General features: G+C 35.0%; 2 protein-coding genes across 4 annotated transcripts; both read right to left on the bottom strand.

Moving 5' to 3' along the window:
• Positions 1 to 838: 838 nt before the first annotated feature.
• Positions 839 to 10,026, bottom strand: LOC112046036 (serine/threonine-protein phosphatase Pgam5, mitochondrial). Of its 2 annotated transcripts, none has more exons than XM_052882970.1 (6): positions 9,890 to 10,026; positions 8,951 to 9,213; positions 7,822 to 8,000; positions 5,946 to 6,163; positions 1,981 to 2,114; positions 839 to 1,244 (listed from the first exon to the last, which is right to left on the bottom strand). In XM_052882970.1, the coding sequence occupies exons 2-6, from the start codon at positions 9,115 to 9,117 to the stop codon at positions 1,094 to 1,096; spliced, it is 849 nt and encodes a 282-aa protein (XP_052738930.1). In that variant the 5' UTR covers positions 9,118 to 9,213; positions 9,890 to 10,026; the 3' UTR covers positions 839 to 1,093. The 2 variants fall into 2 exon arrangements, with proteins under 2 accessions (XP_052738930.1, XP_052738931.1); XM_052882971.1 differs by having other exon boundaries at positions 1,981 to 2,111.
• A 576-nt stretch (positions 10,027 to 10,602) lies between these two features.
• On the bottom strand, positions 10,603 to 18,819 carry LOC112046024 (cytochrome P450 4C1). Of its 2 annotated transcripts, none has more exons than XM_024082468.2 (11): positions 18,686 to 18,819; positions 17,385 to 17,545; positions 16,493 to 16,599; positions 14,980 to 15,070; positions 14,243 to 14,428; positions 13,777 to 13,852; positions 13,229 to 13,532; positions 13,040 to 13,108; positions 12,434 to 12,602; positions 11,584 to 11,763; positions 10,603 to 10,879 (listed from the first exon to the last, which is right to left on the bottom strand). In XM_024082468.2, the coding sequence occupies exons 1-11, from the start codon at positions 18,733 to 18,735 to the stop codon at positions 10,716 to 10,718; spliced, it is 1,557 nt and encodes a 518-aa protein (XP_023938236.2). In that variant the 5' UTR covers positions 18,736 to 18,819; the 3' UTR covers positions 10,603 to 10,715. The 2 variants fall into 2 exon arrangements, with proteins under 2 accessions (XP_023938236.2, XP_023938237.2); XM_024082469.2 differs by having other exon boundaries at positions 18,672 to 18,741.
• Positions 18,820 to 19,983: the final 1,164 nt, after the last annotated feature.

The following is a 19,983-nucleotide window of genomic DNA, read 5'->3' as shown; positions in this document are numbered from 1 at the left end:
TACAGTTTATGTATTTACATCTATCGTAACGCGGGCGCGCAGACTTTGACAGTCACGGGCCGCGCCCGGCCAGTATTCGCAAAAAGAATATTTTGTCTGTGCGGTTCATGTCTGTAGAGACCTATTCATAAAACCTAAATTTGACAGCGCCTTACACAAATGACAATAAGACCCATAAAGACATTAGCGTCGCGTCTGGGGGACTTCTTTCATGAAAAGAACTTTAGTGGTCTCTAGCTGGGCAGTGTGAATAGACGGTGTCTGTGGGTGTCTGCCACGCTACTTGTCTGTGACGCACTGTGTCTGCAGATATAAACGGACCTATAATCGCGTTGTTTACGTAATTACCACTTACATCTAATCAATATTGATTTAAAAATTAAAATAAGACATAACATATAAAAGAAACGAGGTAACTAGATGCATGGCACACATATTACGAGCACACTTAGATATACGACATGCGGTATCTAGCTAAGCATAAGTCCGTGGTTCTTACACTCTCCCGTCTGCCCCCGTACATTCAAACATAGCTGCTAACTTTTGCGCTCTAAAGGTGGAGCCACATCTCAGACTAATTAGATAAGGACCTGCCTCGCTAGATGTCAGTTTTCTGTCAAAGTATATCAATGATCTAATGCGATTTTAAAAACTCTAGAAAAGTCTCTATAGAATCAATGGTTCATAGTTGTGTTCATCGGTTAGAGCTCCCATAATTGTGTTCATCGGTTACAGAGCTCCGTAAAAATATCTTTTTGAGTTGTTGAATGGTGTACAAAAACAGGCAAAAACCTACGCTTCAAAATCTAAGATAATATTGTTAAACTCATGAACAATATTATCTGTCGTTTTGTGAGCAAATGCGATACTATAGATATGCGATTCGATCGTCAAGGAATTCCTTAACCCTACAAATATAATAGTTACAAGTCTTGAACTTTGTTCGGTGTTTTTCTCTCTACCACGCGATAGACTCGGCACCTGCACGGTGAATCCATGGATTGCTAAGATATTCGTCTACCCCCTTATGTAATTAGTCTGAGACTATAAGGCTCCATTCACATTATGCTAACTACATAGCACCTTTCATAGTTTACCGGCTGGTGATATACTTGGGGTCCATGTGACCCGTTTCGCTCAGTGACCGCAGTACTACGTTCCCGCTCGGCAGTATGGAGACCCACGTGATGGAGCCGTGGTTGAGGGATATCCGGAGCCAGCCTTCTGGTGGGAACTGGAGGGCCCTGGAATATGCATGGTTTCCATTGAATTTTTTATAGTAGTAGGTACTTCTGTCTTATTATATCATTATGATTTTTTATATTAATTTATTATTAAGTATTTGTATCATAATAAGCCTTTTATTCTGAACCAGTTGACGCCCGGGACTATGTTCGTGTGAAATTCTGTTCATCACAAATCCCACGGGAACCATGATTTTTCCGGGATGTAAGTAGCCCATGTGTTAATACAGAGTAAAAATTATTTCCATACCAAATTTCAGCCAAATCGGTTTGCAAGTCGCAGCGTAAAGGAACAAAGAAACTTACACACACACGAACTTTCAACTTTATAATAGTTGTATGATTTAAAAGTTATACGAGTAATGAGGCTTCCCAAATAAGCCTAATGCTTCCTGTTAATGTTCTTTACTGTAGGCGGATTACACAGACGTCAACAATGGAATTATTGAGAATGCGAGAACATTTCGCGGAAAACGCACGTTGTTTTGCTCGTAAGTCAAAGAGATAACCCTATTCACGTCTAGCCAACGCTCCGCGGTTACACCCGCTTAGTTCCCGTTTCCGTGAGAATACGGGGATGAAATATAGCCCATAACACTCATGCATAACGGGTAAAAGAATCGGTTCAGTAGATTCAGAGATTACCCCCTACAGTACCACAAACTTTATCTCTTTATAATAATAATAGTATAGAATAGAAATATAGATAAAACAATGTAGTTAAAAAACCACTCACTTGCAAACGAAGAACCGTATGACGTTCGCATGGCACACAAGCAGCGTGTAGGAGTCTTGCGTCTGGTCGGGCGGCGCGCGGTGGAAGTAGCGCCGGAACGCTGCCTCGATGCGCGCGCTGTCCTGGAAGAACTGCTACACATGCCACACCAGACGACACTAGTTAGTAGGATATACACTGACCAGTTTTGCTAGCTTAGACATTAAAAAAAAAGCGAAAAAAATTAATTTTTGTTGCTTACATACTCAGACCAATTACCATAGGACCTGCCCTCGCTAGACGTTACCCCTCTCACAAAAGTATATAACATGTTTATAAAAACTGCATCTATAGAGGTATCATTGTGTTAAAATTACACATGTGTATTACGATTTTAATTTATAATTGTGTGTGTGTAAGCTCACAGGATAATATTTATTGGTGTTAAATATTTTCGATGTGTGAGTGACAAAAAAATGACAGACGATTTTGTTAGTGAATTTGTGAGTGATACAAGTACACAGGTAATTGGTCTGAGCTTACATATTAAGCCTTATTATATAATTAAAAAATAACAATTTTAATTCTATAGCCTATAAGTATAACCTATGTTACAAAAATAATAACTAATTAACAAATAAATTAATAACTATTGAAGAATTTTAACGACCAAACAATTTAAAAAAAAAATGTGGCCTTGGTTAATTTTATTAAATCTATAGCTCGCCTGTAGAAGGTATTTCTATTCCTTGGCATCATGTTATTTTCTGGATGAATCATATAAAATTCAAGGATCATTATAAACTGCTAGGTTAAATTAACTGTCCATTCAGTTTGCAAGGGTTGTTGTTTGAATGTTAAATGAAAATCAGTTCAGCCTTAAATTAGGTGTCTGCCAGTAATTAAAGTATTAATAATAATAAAAAAGTTATATAAGAAAAATGATTTTTTCTTAATTGAAATCTTGCTCTGTTAGCGAGTACTTTTTATGTCAAATATATTAAAGAAAAATATGTGTATAGATCTTTATTTTCAGAAAACGAATTGGCTTTGGTAGTATAAGGTATTGAGACAAGCAACTGCTAAGCAATAGTTTTTTTTGTTACCAACGATACACATCCTCTCCTTGTATCAGTCTAAATAATTTAACAATGTGTTTTTTCTGTGCTGACATTAGTTTTGTTTATAATTTTACACACTCAAGCGTTTTTCTGTTTTTAATTTATACAAAGCCAAGCCATTTTCCTTATATTAATATTATATTACAATTATTATGGTATGAATTATATTGTTATCCATATAATATGGTATGAATTATATTATTTAATATTGTTATCCATGTTATTTCCAACACAAAACACATGCTGAATAAATATTACAAAATTAATATGAGTTAGTAAGTGATTATTGAGTTACTTATGCTATGATATGAGTAAGTTAAATTCAGCAAAACTGGTCAGTAACAATCACATTTTCTACATGCATTGTATATTGAGGAACTATCTAAAAGTTTTATTTCATTTTATGTATTGTTAATTCAATACAAAATGTGTTAAAATATTCAATCCAGTTCTAATGATAAGTTTTTTAACAAATTAATAAAGATTAGAGTTAGAATTTTGCAACATTAGTATGATGGGTGCAATTCAATGGGAACCACAGACTGGTACAAATTTTCTTATTTGGTAAAAGTATAGATATCCATTATTCTCCAGAGAGTGGATTATTGGAGTGAGATACGGTACGGTACGGATCGACAAACTTATGGCGTGCATAAGTTTGTCGATCAGGGTATGCACTAGTAAGAAAAATTTACCATTGTATTTACATTGTATTACATTGCAATTGTTTTGTATCTATGAAGTGTATCTAATATATAAAATTCTCGTGTCGCGGTGTTCGAACTTGAACTCCTCCGAAACGGCTCGACCGATTTTTGTGATCCTTAGCGTGATTGTCGGCCAGGGTGGAGAATCGGCCAACATCTATTTTTCATCCCCCTAAATGTTAAGGGTAGTCCACCCCTAAATTTTTTTTTTTATTTTTTAGGCAAAATTTTTTGTTTTTATTTTTTTATGACACAGCATACAAAAATACATACAACCCTAAATTTTCACCCCTCTACGATCAACCCTTATATTTTATTTGTTAATTAAAAACTATATTTTTTTTTTATTTTTTGATGACTTACAATAAAAAATCTCATAATACTTTCAATTTTTCACCCCTCTACGATCAACCCCTATTTTTTATTTGTTAATTATAAACTTTAATTTTTTGGCAAAAACCCTAAAATAGCCCTTTTCTTTTTCCCATACAAATGATTTGTAACTAAAACGTAGTCAATTTGAGCTTTATTGTTATTGTATAAAGTTCATATTAATAATAATTAGAAAACGGGGTAGGGGTAGGGTATTGGTAGGGTAGGGGTAGGGTAGGGTAGGGGTAGGGTAGGGTAGGGGTAGGGTTGGGGTAGGGTAGGGTAGGGGTAGGGTTGGGGTAGGGTAGGAGTAGGGTAGAGGTAGGGTAGGGGTGGGGTAGGGGTAGGGTAGCGGTAGTTCTCAGAATACAGAAAACCACCAGAAGGAGTGATAGCGCAAAGAAGTGAAGCCATTTAAACTACACATTTTACGATTACTCACTCTGTGTTTGTCGTGTTGTTTGACGTGCTATACAGGTGACAAATTTAATTAAATTAAGCCGTCTTGTGCTATTCCTTCGTGTAAAAATGCCGTTGGTAGAAAAAAGAAACTGAATAGGATCACATTTCACGTGTAAGTAGCACAAATAAATATTCTTATGTTAAAATAATGAATAATTTTTACGTGAATTTAGTTGTCATAGAAACCGATGACTTCATTTTGTAAGTGTTGCCAATGTAATTGTTTTGATTTTCCCTACTTTTAATTTCAATTCAAGGATTTATTATTTATGTAAAATATTAATCAACTAAATAGGTAGGCATAGGTTCCGGCAATTAAGTTGAAATAAAATTGTGGTAATCAGCGCAGATAAAGAAAGTGTAAAATAATCTTAAAGCTTTAAAATTTTACAAATAACAATGGCGTGCTATATTATAATAAGTTCGTTCGTTCTTGTCTGTTTGTGTGTTTGTTTGCACATTTGTTTGTTTTCGTGTGCTTGTTTGGTCTTTTGTTTGTTTGTGTACCTACTTGTTTGCTTGTTTGTTTGAGCAAGAGGATTAAATAAAATATTTTTATCTTCAAAACACATTCTTAAAAGATATTAAACCAATTCAATGGCCTTATTTATACTTGAATTTTAAGAGACATAAAAATTAGAGAAATAAGACGAGATAATAATAACTGTGCACACGATTGAAATACATATTTATATAATATAATTATATGGAATATATAAAATTATTATTGTAAATATGTATTTCTTTAGTTTGTTAGTTGATAAGTTTTATAATAACCGTCTTATTATATCTATTATTTATTTGTCCTTGTCTTAAATTTTTTAGAGTTCATTTTCTTGCTGACTCTTAGCAATCACTAGAAAACCGGTCCCACTGTTTTTATTATTTACCATACAAGTTAACATTTAATGTGATGAACTGTACACTTATTGTTTTCCTTTTAACATTATAGGCTGTTAAATTTTTCCCTATTTTGTGGTAAAAATTTAACAGCCTCATGTACTAGCAACATTACGCGGGTGAGAATTGCGACGAGTGCAGGCTGTTGTGTACAATTTTTGGACACACTGCGCACTATAGAATGACATCTAAACGTGGCTTCTGGTGGTTTTCTGTATTCTGAGCGGTAGTTGAAAGTTTACATCGAGTTTCACGCGGACGAAGTCGCGGGCATCCGCTAGTAGTTATATATATATTTGGAAATAGCAACTTCACTTTCCAGACAAGTAATAGTATTTACTAAGCTTTGTACACCCTCTGTGAGTACCAGATATCTATATCCAACACCTCTATTTTAATTAACTTTCTTGAAATTTATTCTTACTTTTGGTTCTGGCCTCCAATGACCAACCGGTGGCTCAGGGGGAATTGGCGCTCCTTCTTCTATTAACTGACAATCTTTCACCTCTATGTCACTTGGTAAATGCTTGGCTATAATTTTCGCAGTCTCCTGTGCTCTGGTCATCGTCGATCTGACTAGAAGGTCCCACTTAATGTCTAGAAGGGCCAATCTTTTGCCTGTGAGGTCTGCTTGTTGTCTACCTGTAATTAATTTTTATTGTTTTTTAACACATTGATTGCCGCCATTACGCGCCGTCGCGTGGCACAGTGAAGTCAGCACTTTTTTTTAAATGATATAAATAAGTGCTTGACTGCAATCACACCTGATGGTAAATGATGAAGGAACCATCGGTAAAGCCTGCTTGCGTATAAGATGTCTATTCAGTCTTGACTTAAATATACTCTTGTAGTAGGTAGTAGGAAAAACAAAAGCTGGAAAAGCATTCCATACATTTGCAGTGACTATAAGAAATGAGGAATCAAAGTGCTTCGTGCACATCAAAGGAATATCTACAACTATATTAGACTAGCGGACCCGGTTCCAAGTGCAAGCTTCGCTATGACTTTAGTGCACTTCTTCCATACCCTTACCTACCCTACTCCAACCCTACCTCTACCCTACCCCTACCCTACTCTACCCCTACCTTACCCTACTCTACCCTGCCCCTTTCCCGCTTTTCTGTTAAATTTTTTTATGAATTTTCTTTGCCATAAACCTCACGGAGCCCGAGACCTTTCCAACGAATGCAAAACATTCTGGAGTTATAGCATCAGGAAGGAAAACCAGACTTATTTTTATATAGTCGACTATTGCGAAGTCTGGCAGTTCCATTATTATAGAATGGTGAAGGAGAATTAGATCAAATAGCTCCTGAGCACACACTCCAAAATGTATCTTGTCACTCATTGTTTGTGTTTCTGACAGGTCAAACATATTCAATTACATTGCCTCGTTATTTTGTTACATCTCATGGCTGATGAGACATAATCTCAAGCAAACTGATTGCCGAGTAACAGAATAACAGATAGGAGAAACAGAAATGCAGTGAAATTTTCATTTTGGCCATCTAAGTTGAATATTTTGGCTTAGCAATGGTTGTGTTAAGGAAAAATTCTTGGATTTTGTGCATAAACATACTAGCTTGGCTATTATGAATTATCTGAAAATCCTCTACCTGGTTCCTCTGTATCTAACGAGCTACTGACTTTGAAATATGTGTATCTTTTCAATTTATGTTAATACAAGTAGTTATGTAACTTACATTGTCTCAAGTTTTATCGAGATATCTATATATTGGATAGAAGCAGGCGTTACTTTGCGGAAGTTCATCATGATTATATAATGATTTATTTATTTTGCTATCATCTGCGAAAAGTCGACGAACCCATGCGACAACGTCACCCAGGTCCAACAAAATACTCTCTATGTACGTTTCACCCCGAAACCGGAGCATCCTCTGGAGATGTTGACTCTACCTACGGTTGGACCTGGGTGACGTTGTCGCATGGGTTCGTCGACATTTCGCGGATGATAGCAAAATAAATAAATCATTATATAATCGAGATATCTATAGTTTTTATACAAATACCATGTTATATAATTTTTTTATACAAAATGTTAAGTTGAGTTGAGCTGTAAAGGCTATTTATTATTTTCAATATATTTCTTACAATAATAATATCTTGTTTACTGCCTAAGCAAATTAATTTATACATTAGAATGCCTAACATACTTAATTTTCATTTAATATTTCTTATTGAAACCAGGGTCTGAAGGATACACTAGGCATAACTTGGGTTACAAGACAAAAGATTTACATCTAATGATACAATATGTTTAGTTCAAGTTTGTACTGTACCTAATTCAGTGAGGATTCTCTCCTTATCTGTGGCACCTTCAAGATTGTACTGTCCATGTCTAATAAGGAACAAGTGTCGCACTGCTTTGCTCTTTGATTTCTCAATTTGTTCATTGTATCTGTTGTCATCCTCTGGTTTATCAGACTTTGGAGGTTTCACGATTGACTCTGGTTCACGGCTGTAATGATAACATTGTTTTTAAATGACTGCTACAAGTCTTAACTTATAGAACTGCATCACTAGTGCAGTTGTTGATCTATGCCCCTTTAGACCATGAGGTAAGTTTGAGTTCTGGATCAACAACAACTGTGTATCAGCAGGCTCTGAGTTGTGAGGGTGAACTTGGTTTTGTTCGTCTACACAGAGACACAGCATCCCAGACCTAGACAACAGATACATATAACCAGCCAAGGAGGGAGTCGTTGATAGAAAATCTGCAGCAAGAGTAGCTGACAAAGAAATCAATGATACTAATGCTTGGGATTAGTTGCTATGAAGATGACTAACAAAGACAGAAAAAAAACCATTATTAATGTCAATACTTTATTGTTAATCTATACTTATAATAAATCTGTAAAGAGGTCAACTCTGTACATGAAATATATTCCCAAAATAACTATTAAGCGGTGATCAATACTGATGCCAAAAATGCAATTAATAAAATTTTTGTCTGCCTGTATGTTTGTTACAGAAACAAAAACTACTTGACGGAATCCATCAAGTAGGTTTCGTTTCGAATAAAACTTGGTAAAATAATAATCTTCATACTCTTGGGCAGGTTATAGTATACTTTCATCATGCTACGGTCAATAGGAGCAGAGCCAAGAAGGGAAGTGTTGGGAAAACGGGAGAAGTTACTCCATTTTTACAGCGATACTACTGTAAGAGTTGGATTAAAGAGGTCTAGTATAATAAGTTTTACAATCATGAAAAATTATTATCATCATATGGTTTATGATCATTAAAAAAAATATCATGGTTGAATTTTGACCATTATACTTCATCATCATAATAATTTTTCCTATACTTTCATTTCATTTTCACTAAACATTTTTATTAAATAATAGTTATTCTACCTACTTACCTATAATCTTCCTACAATTTATAAAAAAATTAAAGTTTACTTACTGGTCCCAATTTTTGTCCCATTTTACACTGGGCGTATAATTCGTGGTCCACGAATTTTTAACATCGTATTTGTTCTCCAATTTACCTATTTGATAATATGCGAAGCTGCCACCAACCGCGCCTAAACTCAGGAGAGCTATCTTTTGTAACCTAGAGAAAGACGCCATTATATTTATGACCTACTTTTAGTTGTAAATTTATTTACAGAAAGTTGCCCCGGTCTTTATGATAAATTTAAATTAGGCCACAGTTGCGGACATAACCTCAAAGTAGCGTTGAGTAGGACATACAAGAGGCAGGACATTTGTCCCGTACATGACGTCACAATGTAAGAGCGGCTCAACATTTAAAAATGTACTACTTCACATTTTCTGTCGCGGTAGTTGCTTTACCCGTACGCGAGAGAAAGCGAGACACTAGTACAAAAGTCGAATGGGACGTCATTCTGTGGTCCTGTCATATAATTTTGTACTATATCCCATAACGCGACGGAAATAGTATACGATGCGTTTAGAAATATTATTTTTTGAATTTGGATTTATTCAATTGACATTTTATAAAAATAAAAATTACTTAATAATTTAAAAACTGAAATATAATAACCAAGGTGAATCGATCTATTTTATATAGGTTAAAAATAAGTTTGGCATTTAATATCAGTATGTAAGACAAACTATTACTAACATAGAATACTTGTACCGAATCGTAAATCTATGATTACTAAGCTATATTATTGTACTAGTACAAACATGACATTTGTACACGTTGCTTCAAACAAAGTTCAAATATGACATTTGTATTCGTTATTTCAAAATTCAAATGTAGTGCCAAGCTTCAGTACGCCTCGCCTCATTTGAAGTGGGACATTGTACTGCCTCGGTACAAAAAAGAGGCAACACTTACAAACTCTTTTTCAAGTCATGTCCTACCCAACACTACCTCAAAGTCAACTCAAGAATCACTGTAAAATTCACTTTATTAAATAATTAAAAAAAAACATCGGATGCAGCTGCAGTGCAGCTAACGTCTGACGTCTAACGCTATCTATTATCTATGGTCTGACATAAGTGATATGTTACAGACGTCAAACAGAGTGACAGTTGACGTTGAGTGTAGTCTGTATTGTGGTCTGTATGATCTTGATTAATTTTGCGCAAAACCGGAAATGAAATCTCAGACCAATTATAATAGGACCTGACTCGCTAGACGTAAGATTCCGGCTAATGAAAGTAGAGACTAAAATCGTTTGCCAAATTTAAAAAATCGAACAAATTAAAAAAAAAATTGTTTAAAGTATTTATAGGTAGTATTGTGAATTTTAATTTAACGGGCGATTTCAGTCTCTACTTTCATTAGCCAGATTCTCTACCCCACTGTCAAAGAATCAACGATCTAACGCGTATATCAAAATCCAATTCGAAATGCAGCCCATGCAAGCTTTCGAAAAGAAATTTAATTTCCCGTTTTAGCCACACTTTTCATTTACGCTCCGTTCCTATTATTCGTATCGGGATGTAATAGTACTGGAGTAATATAGACTATATATTACTCCAGTACCTACTTCTTGAATAATGTAGATTTCTATTACTTGAAAAAAAAATCAAATCGGTCCAGTACAATTTAAGCTTATTCGTTACATACAAAAACAAAAATTTTTCTTAGGATATTTATTAGTCGTAGATTAAAATTATTAAGTTAAGTACAATGTATTTCGAAAATTTGCAAAGTAATATTGACTTAATTTATATATTATATGTATAGGTAATTAGGTACATCTTCGCGTTAACGTAGCAGGAAAACCATCCATTGTCGTAGCTGATATTGCAATCATAATTCGAAGATCTTCATATTTATGAATCGTTGTAAGTTTATAATTGAGCATAAATCTTATTACTATGCTCTTCACAAGTTTTGTCGCAAAGTGCCTGCCTGGAAAAAACAAAAAATAATGTCATTTAACGAAAATATCGAGAAATCGGATGACGGAAGTCGGATCGATCGCATATGCTCATAGAGGAATTAGCTTATGCTACTCGTATCATGCAATTCTATGATTACATATCCAAGGGCGTAGCCAGAATTCTATCGGGGGGGGGGGGGGGTGGGTTACCCAATTGAGTAACTTACAATAAGTACTTAATTATCCGACCAAAACTTGTTTGACGGTGTGGGTTTGAATCTGGTCCGCGTCATGCAACTCCAAGTTTTCAGTTGTGTGCATTTTAAGAAATTATATATCACGTGTACATCGTGAGGAAACCTGCATACCGCAGATTTTTTTAATTCTCTACGTGTGTGAAGTCTGCCAATCCGTATTGAGCCAGCGTGGTAGACTATTGGCCTATCTATCCCTATCAGTCTGAGAGAAGACTCGAGCTCAGCAGTGAGCCGAATATGGGTTGATAAAAGTTGGTTCCGTACCTCAAAAGGAAAAAACGGAACCCTTATAAGATTCGCTGTCCCTTCATATCGGAATAACCTAGATATGACAGTAGGTTGCCAAAAATATCATCTAATAATCAGATGGGTGATGGTCGTTTCTAATTCAGATCTTGTACTAAACGCAGAAGATGGTTTCACATTTTTTTTACTATTTGAAAAATAACTTTTTAAAGTCAAATAAACTTAATTACCTAGACAATCCATAGGTCCTAAGCTAAATGGAATATAGCTGTATGGGTTACGTGTTTGCATATTCTCAGGATTGAATCGTTCAGGGTCGAAGGCGTCTGGTTTTGGCCAATGTCTTGGGTCACGGTGTATATGATACATTGGCACGACGAGCGATGCGCCTGCCGGTATTGTGCATGTACCTGAAGATGTTCGACAATTTCATTAATATGTTTAGTATGTGCCAGACTTCTAGTCCGCTCTGAAGTTGTAACATGCTGAACTGTCTGTGAACAAAATCCGAGAGATTTTGATTCGATCACCGTCAATTTGATTATTGACAGACCAGTGTGCACAAGACTCTTAACTAGACACTACATGTACAAATTATACAAAATGGAAATTTCCTTTTTCTTTTCAGACTCGTACTCAGACCTGGGTAGGCGAGCATTTTTGAATTTATGAAGTGTAGCTGTGTCATACGACTACGTATTTAAAACAATTAAAATTTGGAGGAGAAACTCTACTGGTTCAACTTCAAGCTGAATATGAACCTGTATTAGAGAAGAAACTCTTGATATTTTCACTTATGAGAAGTTACAGTGCCTACCCTAGTTCAAATTTTAAATCCTTGTGCCGCATTGATTGAGAAAGGGGGGGATATTAGAAACCTTTAGATACTAATATAATAATCAAATCTCTGAATCTAATGAACCGATTTTGAAAAATCTTTGTGACTAAACCGTTTTTATGAGTGTCATGGGCTGTATTTTATTCTTATATTCTGACGGGCACAAAAACCACGTGGATGAAACTGCGGAGCGTGGGTTAGTAGCATAAATTAAACAAACATCACTTGTTTCAAATACTTACTAATAGCGATATCTTCAGTAACAGTCCTTTGCAACAGACCCGCTATGGGAAACAGTCTGATAACCTCTTTGAATACCATATCTAAATACTGCATTTGTTTAATGTCTTCGTTTGTGACTGGTACATCTTTGTTACCTACTACGCTTACAATTTCTTTATAAAGCCTTTCCTGTAAGCAATCAAAAATATATCTGTCTGAGAATTGACCGTGGTGGTAGAAAAGTAAGGTTATAGGCCCCATATAATAGGACTTTTCATTATATAATGATCATATAATGAAAAGTCAAATTTTAGTTAGAATTAGCTAAAATGTACTACTACAGGCATAACTGATTTGTAAGAAATTAAGTAACAATTGTTTCAAACGATCAAGGAAAAACACCGTGAGGAAACCTGCATACCTGAGAATTTTCTTAATTCCCTACGCGTGTAAAGTCTGCCAATCCGCATTGGACCAGCGCCAGCGTGCTGTGAGGTATTGTCCTAACTCTTTCTGAGTAGACTCGTGCTCAAAAGTGAATCGAATGTGGGTTGTTAATGATGATGATGAACTAATTTGTAACATTACAGTTGTAGGATAATCTACTATACAAACAGAATACATACCTGACATTCAGGATGATAAGCCATCATCAATAGCACAGTCGATGCTATTTTCGCCGTAGCTTCTTGACTCTAAAAGATAAAGAAAATGGCGTCAGAAAACTAGAGAAGATAAAAAAGTAATAAAGATCTGTTTGCCACAATAAATTGAAGGTTTGAATACGTCCAGAAAAAAAATGAAGTATACCTTACCGATGTGAAAATGGTAAAAGTTTCTTCTATCAATTCAGTCGAATCAAGCTCTTGTGACAGTAGAAATCTATCTATAACGCTAAGCTGCGCATTACTTTTGGAATCATCTTCAGAATTTATGAGATCTCTTTCACTTTGTTCCCAACGATTTAGTTTATCCATTCGATATGCTAGAATAGCATTACTAAATTCTAATAAATATTTCAAGAATTTCTTCAGCTGTTTGTGGTATTTTGTGAGCCGGAACACCAGATCTAATTGAAGATACCATTTTGTCATTCTATCAAATACGATATCATACATTCTGCAAATAACAATTTATGTCATAACTAATTAGACAAGGTAAGATACGTAATTTATAGAGCTTTGCTTGAATTATCTATTTGTGATCAAATTAGCATACTATCAAACGATCAAAATGACGATTTATGTTATAGCTACTACGAGTTACATATACTCAGAGGCACAATTATCCGCCCACTTTAATATACTCCCGTCATATTAAAGTGGGCGGATGATTGTGACTCTGAGTACATTTTTTGACTTACCTAGGTGACTTATCTATAAGGTATTGCAAGTGTGGTAACTCCAACATTTCTTTTCTAGATACACCCATGAGCGTCTCTAAAATGAAATAGAAAATGTTTTCATTGCTATTGAAGGTAGCAGACCATAATACCAATAAAGTTATACGAGTAGTCACAAAATACTCGTATAACTTTATTCGTATTATGGTCTGAAATCGTGCCAAGTTTCATTTGAATTCATTCAGATGTTTCAGTATTGTGTGGCTTTTATAGACGTTGGGTTTTTGCAAAAATATAAACGACTAGCCCGCGGTTCACCCGTATAGTTCTCGTTCCCGTGGGAATACGAAGATAAAATAAAAATTTCATATAATATCTCTTTATTAGTAAAAGAATTTTCAAAATCTGTTTAGTAGATCCAGAGATTGATTACAACATCACAAATACAAATTTTACTTCTTAATAAGATTAGTATAGATATACTTACGGCAGACAATATAGCTAGTAGTCTGAACGATGTGCTTATAAATATCTATTTGTTGTCCTTTAGGCGTTTCCGTGTATTTTTGAAGCAGAAAGTCGATCTCGTGGTTAAAAATGTCGGTATAATTTTCGATTGCCAGTTTGCTGTAGTTTGGTGCTGCTATTTTACGATGTTTCTTCCACGGGGTACCTACATGTATATATTATATTAGTTTGTTAGTAAACATAAGTGTTTTGAGGTTGAAGTGAGTGAGAAGTGATCATTTAAATTTTCTCGTTGGTCTCTATCAAAAGTTTTACTAAGGTTGCATTGAAGCCATGATATGACTTGACTAGGACTGACTTGACGGTCGAAATATTATAATGTCTTTATTTGACCACTTTCGCCCTAATAAGAAAAAATATTTGATAAAAAATATTACTTGATGACTGGCTACTGACACTATATTGCGAAGCCTTATCGAAACAAAAAAAAAAACATGTAACAAAGAAGATTCGCGTAGCAGATCCGGGGGGGGGGGGGCTCAGCCCCCCTCCCCCCTGGATCCTCCACTGTAACTACGGAAAGCAAAAAAGTTTTTCTATACGCTAGGAATTGCTATCTGGCCAAATTACTGATTACATTTTGTGTGAGGAAAGATAGAAAGATAAAAACTAGGTAAATAAGTTAGCACCCTACTATCCTCGAATATTTGTAACTAATTTCAATAACATAATGATGAAATTTAAAAAGGTGGGTACCTGATCCACTGAGTATTCCTCCGCCTATAACATCTGCCATAAATTTGTACTGAGGTCCTTTCACACTTAACTTATTGTTTGTAAGTAGAAGCTAAAAAGTTAATATATTTATTATATTAATTACAATTTAAGTTAATATAATAAACCTAAATTACAATTTTAATTTTGCATAGGTTCTGGGTTCACGAGTCTATTATGAAATACTGAGCTATTCATGGTTTCTAAGAAATCACTAGTTAAAGTTCTTCTAGTTTATAATATGCAAGGAACCTATATCAACCGACTTCAAAAAACGGAGGTTCTCAATTTCGACGAGTATTTTTTTTATTACTTTTTTTAATTTCGAAATAATAAGCTTTGTGTCGTGAAGCGGCTATTAACACAACCCGAGATTCGAACCTTGAGAGTTGAAGAAGTCATTTGCTAACTAACTAACTTCTTGAAGGGACACTTCTTTAATAAAATTATTCTTTTTTCTTTTGTCCATACCGATGTTCATTGGTAAAGTGCCCAGTCGACTGGCAGTATTGCCACGTTGTATGGCATTACTGATTTTATCTGACTTAAATATAGCCCAGCCTATCAAGGGAGGCGTCGATTAATCGATTTGCGATTCCTTTAAACATAGAGCGAGTACTCGGAACCCACGGGCATTAGCGTATCTAGAATTATTGCCTAGCGTGGGCCCAGGCTCTCAGCGGGCGATGGAGCGTGTTATGCTTGGGGTTTCTCTGCGTGATCGAATCAGAAATGAGGAGATCCGCAGACGAACTAAAGTCACTGACATAGCTCAGCGAGTCGCGAAGCTGAAGTGGCAGTGGGCAGGCCACATAGTTCGAAGAGCCGATGGACGTTGGGGTCCCAAGGTGCTGGAATGGCGACCCCGCACCGGAAAGCGCAGTGTTGGTCGACCCCCCACTAGGTGGACCGAAGACATCAAGCGGGTTGCAGGGAGCCGCTGGATGCTGGCGGCTCGAGACCGTTTTGTTTGGAAGTCCATGCAAGAGGCCTATGTCCAGCAGTGGACGTCTATCGGCTGACAATGATGATGATGATGATGATGTGGGCCCAGGCCCACCTTAAGGTACCGGCTCCAGACATACCGCTGAACATAGTTGACACTCATTATAGAAATGTCGTTTACAATGTTTGTGGGCGCTGGCCTCTGAAACGGGTGGACTGATTTTATTGATTTTTCTTTGTATATTTTGTATTTAAGCGTCCATCATAGAATTTTAAATCGGCAGCCCCGAATTCTAGAGTGGGCACTGGACCATTCTAGGGTGGGCCCGGCCCACCCGGCCCAGCCGCTATATACGCCTATGCTTACGGGCTGAGTGTTTCGACCGCAAAAGGCTCAAATAATTATGTAATTCTCGACAAGATTGCTGTATTTAATATGCTTGAGGGTCTCTGCTGATGCAGCAGCGCCTGCACAATCCATCATCGACACGAATGTGTGTTAAATTTTTTCAAAATTATTATCTAATAGTTATTAGAATAATTTACTGACCTTGACGTCATCCGGATTACTCACAATTATATTTAAGTCTGATCCAAGCCAGATTCTAAACACGTCTCCATACTCTTTAATAAGATCACCTATAGCCCTTATGAAATCTGCAACAATGGATTTCGTGATTAATTAAAGTATGTAATATTAGTTGATATATTTAGACAAGCTGCTGCTATGTTTATTGTATTTATATACTAGCGGACGCCCGCGACTTCGTCTTTATTTATTTATTTATTCGGAAGCCAACGTTGTATACAAAAAAATTATGACTAATTAAACATAACATGCATTAAAAAGTAATATGCTACATAATACACCCCACTTACAGGCTAACTCAACATGCGTTTGTTTTAATACAATTCTTAATCTACCATTAAAAAAAAAGAAACAAAAACTAAATCTACCTACCACTAAAAAAAAAACTAAAAGATTAAAAAAAAAATAATAAATAATTAAAAAATTAAAAATATAATAAAATGAAAAAATAAAATAAAATAAAAAGAAATAAAAAAAATTAAAAATGTCTTTGTAAACTTTAAACCCCTATTTCTCCACTTTACGGGTTGAATTTTTAATATTCTTGAATCGGATTATATTTCGTATTTTTTTTTAAGATTTACGATCAAACTTTTAAAACTGTAACTATCAAAATAAAGGATTTTCCATACAAAACTTCAACCCCTATTTTCATTTTCACTTCACTCCTTTCTATTTTCATTTTAGGGTCAAAAAGTACCCCTATGTTTTACTCTAAGGTCCCATTAAAAAAAAATCATCTTGATCGATTCAGCCGTTTAGCCATGAAAAGATAACAGACAGACATACAATAATTTCGCATTTATATTATTAGTATAGATTAAGTTTAATTTCCACAATTAATAAATATTACCTTGAGGCCGGACCATGAATTTAAAGGCGTTTCCAACGACGGGAAAGACCGGCGGGCCGGGGATTTGTCTAGACAATTTCATCATACGGTGGTTTCTGTAGATCCAGTGCAGCGAGACACCAAACAGTAGACAAACACTCGCTATTATTATCCACATCATTCTGGAAGGTACATTAGGTATCTACGAGTAAGTACAAACGATCGGACGAAATTCAGTTTTTCAAAAAAAATTATTGATTTTTCGGGATAAAAAATAGTGTAAGTTCCATTAAAATTCGATTCACCTGTTATAAAGATAAGCCTGGATAAACAGCCAGGCATAAATTTAAAAAAAAAAACTTGTTTGTGTTTTGGTATCGTGTTAATAATTACTCGTTTAAGCACACTAGCTGACACTGGTATTATCCGCGTGGTTAACGTTCCCGTAGGAATACGGAGATAATATAGATATAGCTTATAGCCTTTCTCGATGAATGCGCTATCTAACACAGAAAGAATTTTTCAAATCGGACCAGTAGTTCCTGATATTAGCGCGTTCAAGCAAACAATCAAACAAACATTTATTATAGATATTTTAATATCACAGACAGACATTTAAATATTATTTATTTGCATTGAATACGTTTTTTCGGGTATCAAATAAAGAGTTCCTTTATTTTTGGTATAGGTACAACATACAAAAACTACGTAAGTAAGTACCACCATTAAATCACTTTTTTATTTCTACAGGACTATTAAACGGATTTTCAAAATATTTATAAGAATAGAGTATCCATTAAAAATAAATTATTATTAATTAAAATTTTTCAGACCTAGAATAACCTAGTAAGACTGCAGATATTTTTGGTGGTGAATTTTAATAATTAGATTGGTCCGGTCAAAGGACTGTACTGTACTGTACTATAATAAACAAGGTGATTCCAAAAAAGCTTAAAAAATATTAAAAAAAACACAAATCTCGTATCGTAATCGTATCTTTAAAACGATTGCTTTGATTTTGTCATTTATGTCTAGACAAATAAAAAAAAGTATATATTTTTGAGTAAGCATTTAACTGTACAATTAATTTTTATATTTTTTTGACTTCGGCCACCCTACCAGCAAAGATGTATCGCCAAGCGATTTAGCGTTCCGGTACGATGTTGCGCAGAAACCGTAATGGGTGTGGATTTTCATCCTACACCTAACAAGTTGCATTCAAGGGCTATATATATATTATTGCAATCAAGGGCTAACTTGAAAAGAATTTAAAAAAAAAATTCAATTAATAATAGTACAATTACTAACTTTTTAAGACTTACGTAAATGCAAGTGCATGTAGTAGCTGGAAGACGTAAACTGCTATTATCATTCGCAATCCAAATAGGCTGATATATTTATACACACTCTAATAACTGACTATTTTCCTGTTTATTTATATATATGTATCTCTATGTAACATGCTAACGGAGCATTTTTTATTACAATTTACACCAGAGCTTCCGGCTATGTGATAATGACCTACCACAATACTTATTTCAGCCGCTAAGAAGCTATGGCATTTCTGGTCTGTTCCAAAAAAATTAAACCGACTTCAAAGACGTATTTTGGTTTGATTTGATTTTAATACTAAATTACTAAACCGATTTTCATGAAAATGAAATGGAGCCAATCTGGAAGTATACTCTTTTAAACAAAAAAAGAATTTTCAAAATTGGTTTATAAATGACGAAGTTGTACGGTAACAAACATTAAAATATAAGCATACGCGCCCATTTTAAAACCTTCTCCGTTTTTTTAAATTGGGTTGAAGTGTGGTATTTTTCTAAATATTTATGTAAATGAGTGTTCTTAATGGGACCTTAACGACGCAAAAGCATGGGGCCCGATGGCAGAAGCAGAAGAGATGGGCGTAACGACTCTCTTAGGGCGTCTGCTCGAGTATGTCTTGGCAAAATTACAGGTACTCAAATTGACTCGCGCAAAGTTTGTAATTGTTAATTGCGAAGTGTTATTACCCGACTGTGTCAGAAAGAAGCTAATGTTTTTTGAGCGTATCTGTTTTTAAAACTGTATCAGGTTCATTTCTGTACATTGAAGATATTTCGAAAATTTTAGTTGGGAGGGCATTATAAATAAATACTCGATACTGAAGACAAAATATTTTTTTTAAATATTTTGTCCCTCTGCCCGTTTATCTTTTTGTTGACCGGGAATCACGCAAAAACTACTGAATGAATTCAAATTAAACGTAGCACGATTTCAGACCATAATACAAATAGGATACTTTTGTAGTGAAAATAAAATCTGAAGAGGGTGAAATAGGTGTTGAAAGTTTTTTTAAATAGGTATAAATCCTTCATAGTTTCAGTTATATTTTGTATAATGATTAGTGGAATATTTATTATACACAAAACATTCGAAAATACAAATAGAATGGGGTGAAATAGGGGCTGAAAGTATACATCGATTTTCACGCGGACGAAGTCGCGGGTTAAATACGAGTTACGATACGGAATAAATGTTGAAAAATCTTTACAGAGATTTGATTTTTATACACTTTTACACCTCTCTCCGAATTTGACATAAAGGCTTCAATGTCCTTGCCTCTTTCTATTAC

The sequence above is a fragment of the Bicyclus anynana genome, chromosome 8 (assembly GCF_947172395.1).
Source record: "Bicyclus anynana chromosome 8, ilBicAnyn1.1, whole genome shotgun sequence".
Taxonomy (NCBI): domain Eukaryota; kingdom Metazoa; phylum Arthropoda; class Insecta; order Lepidoptera; family Nymphalidae; genus Bicyclus; species Bicyclus anynana.
The sequence above is the reverse complement of the archived record's forward strand: the minus strand, read 5'-3'. Positions and strand labels throughout refer to the sequence as shown.

Excerpts from the sequence above, each read along its gene's own strand:
- LOC112046036 (XM_052882970.1), bottom strand. The coding sequence starts at position 9,117 with ATGGCGTCTTTCTCTAGGTTACAAAAGATAGCTCTCCTGAGTTTAGGC. Across the intron at positions 6,164-7,821 it reads GAGAATCCTCACTGAATTAG|GTAGACAACAAGCAGACCTC; the intron begins GTACAGTACAAA and ends AATTAATTACAG. Across the intron at positions 2,115-5,945 it reads ATTGGAGGCCAGAACCAAAA|CAGTTCTTCCAGGACAGCGC; the intron begins GTAAGAATAAAT and ends TGGCATGTGTAG.
- LOC112046024 (XM_024082468.2), bottom strand. The coding sequence starts at position 18,735 with ATGATAATAGCAGTTTACGTCTTCCAGCTACTACATGCACTTGCATTT. Across the intron at positions 15,071-16,492 it reads GTAATCCGGATGACGTCAAG|CTTCTACTTACAAACAATAA; the intron begins GTCAGTAAATTA and ends TTAACTTTTTAG. Across the intron at positions 14,429-14,979 it reads AGGAATACTCAGTGGATCAG|GTACCCCGTGGAAGAAACAT; the intron begins GTACCCACCTTT and ends ATATACATGTAG.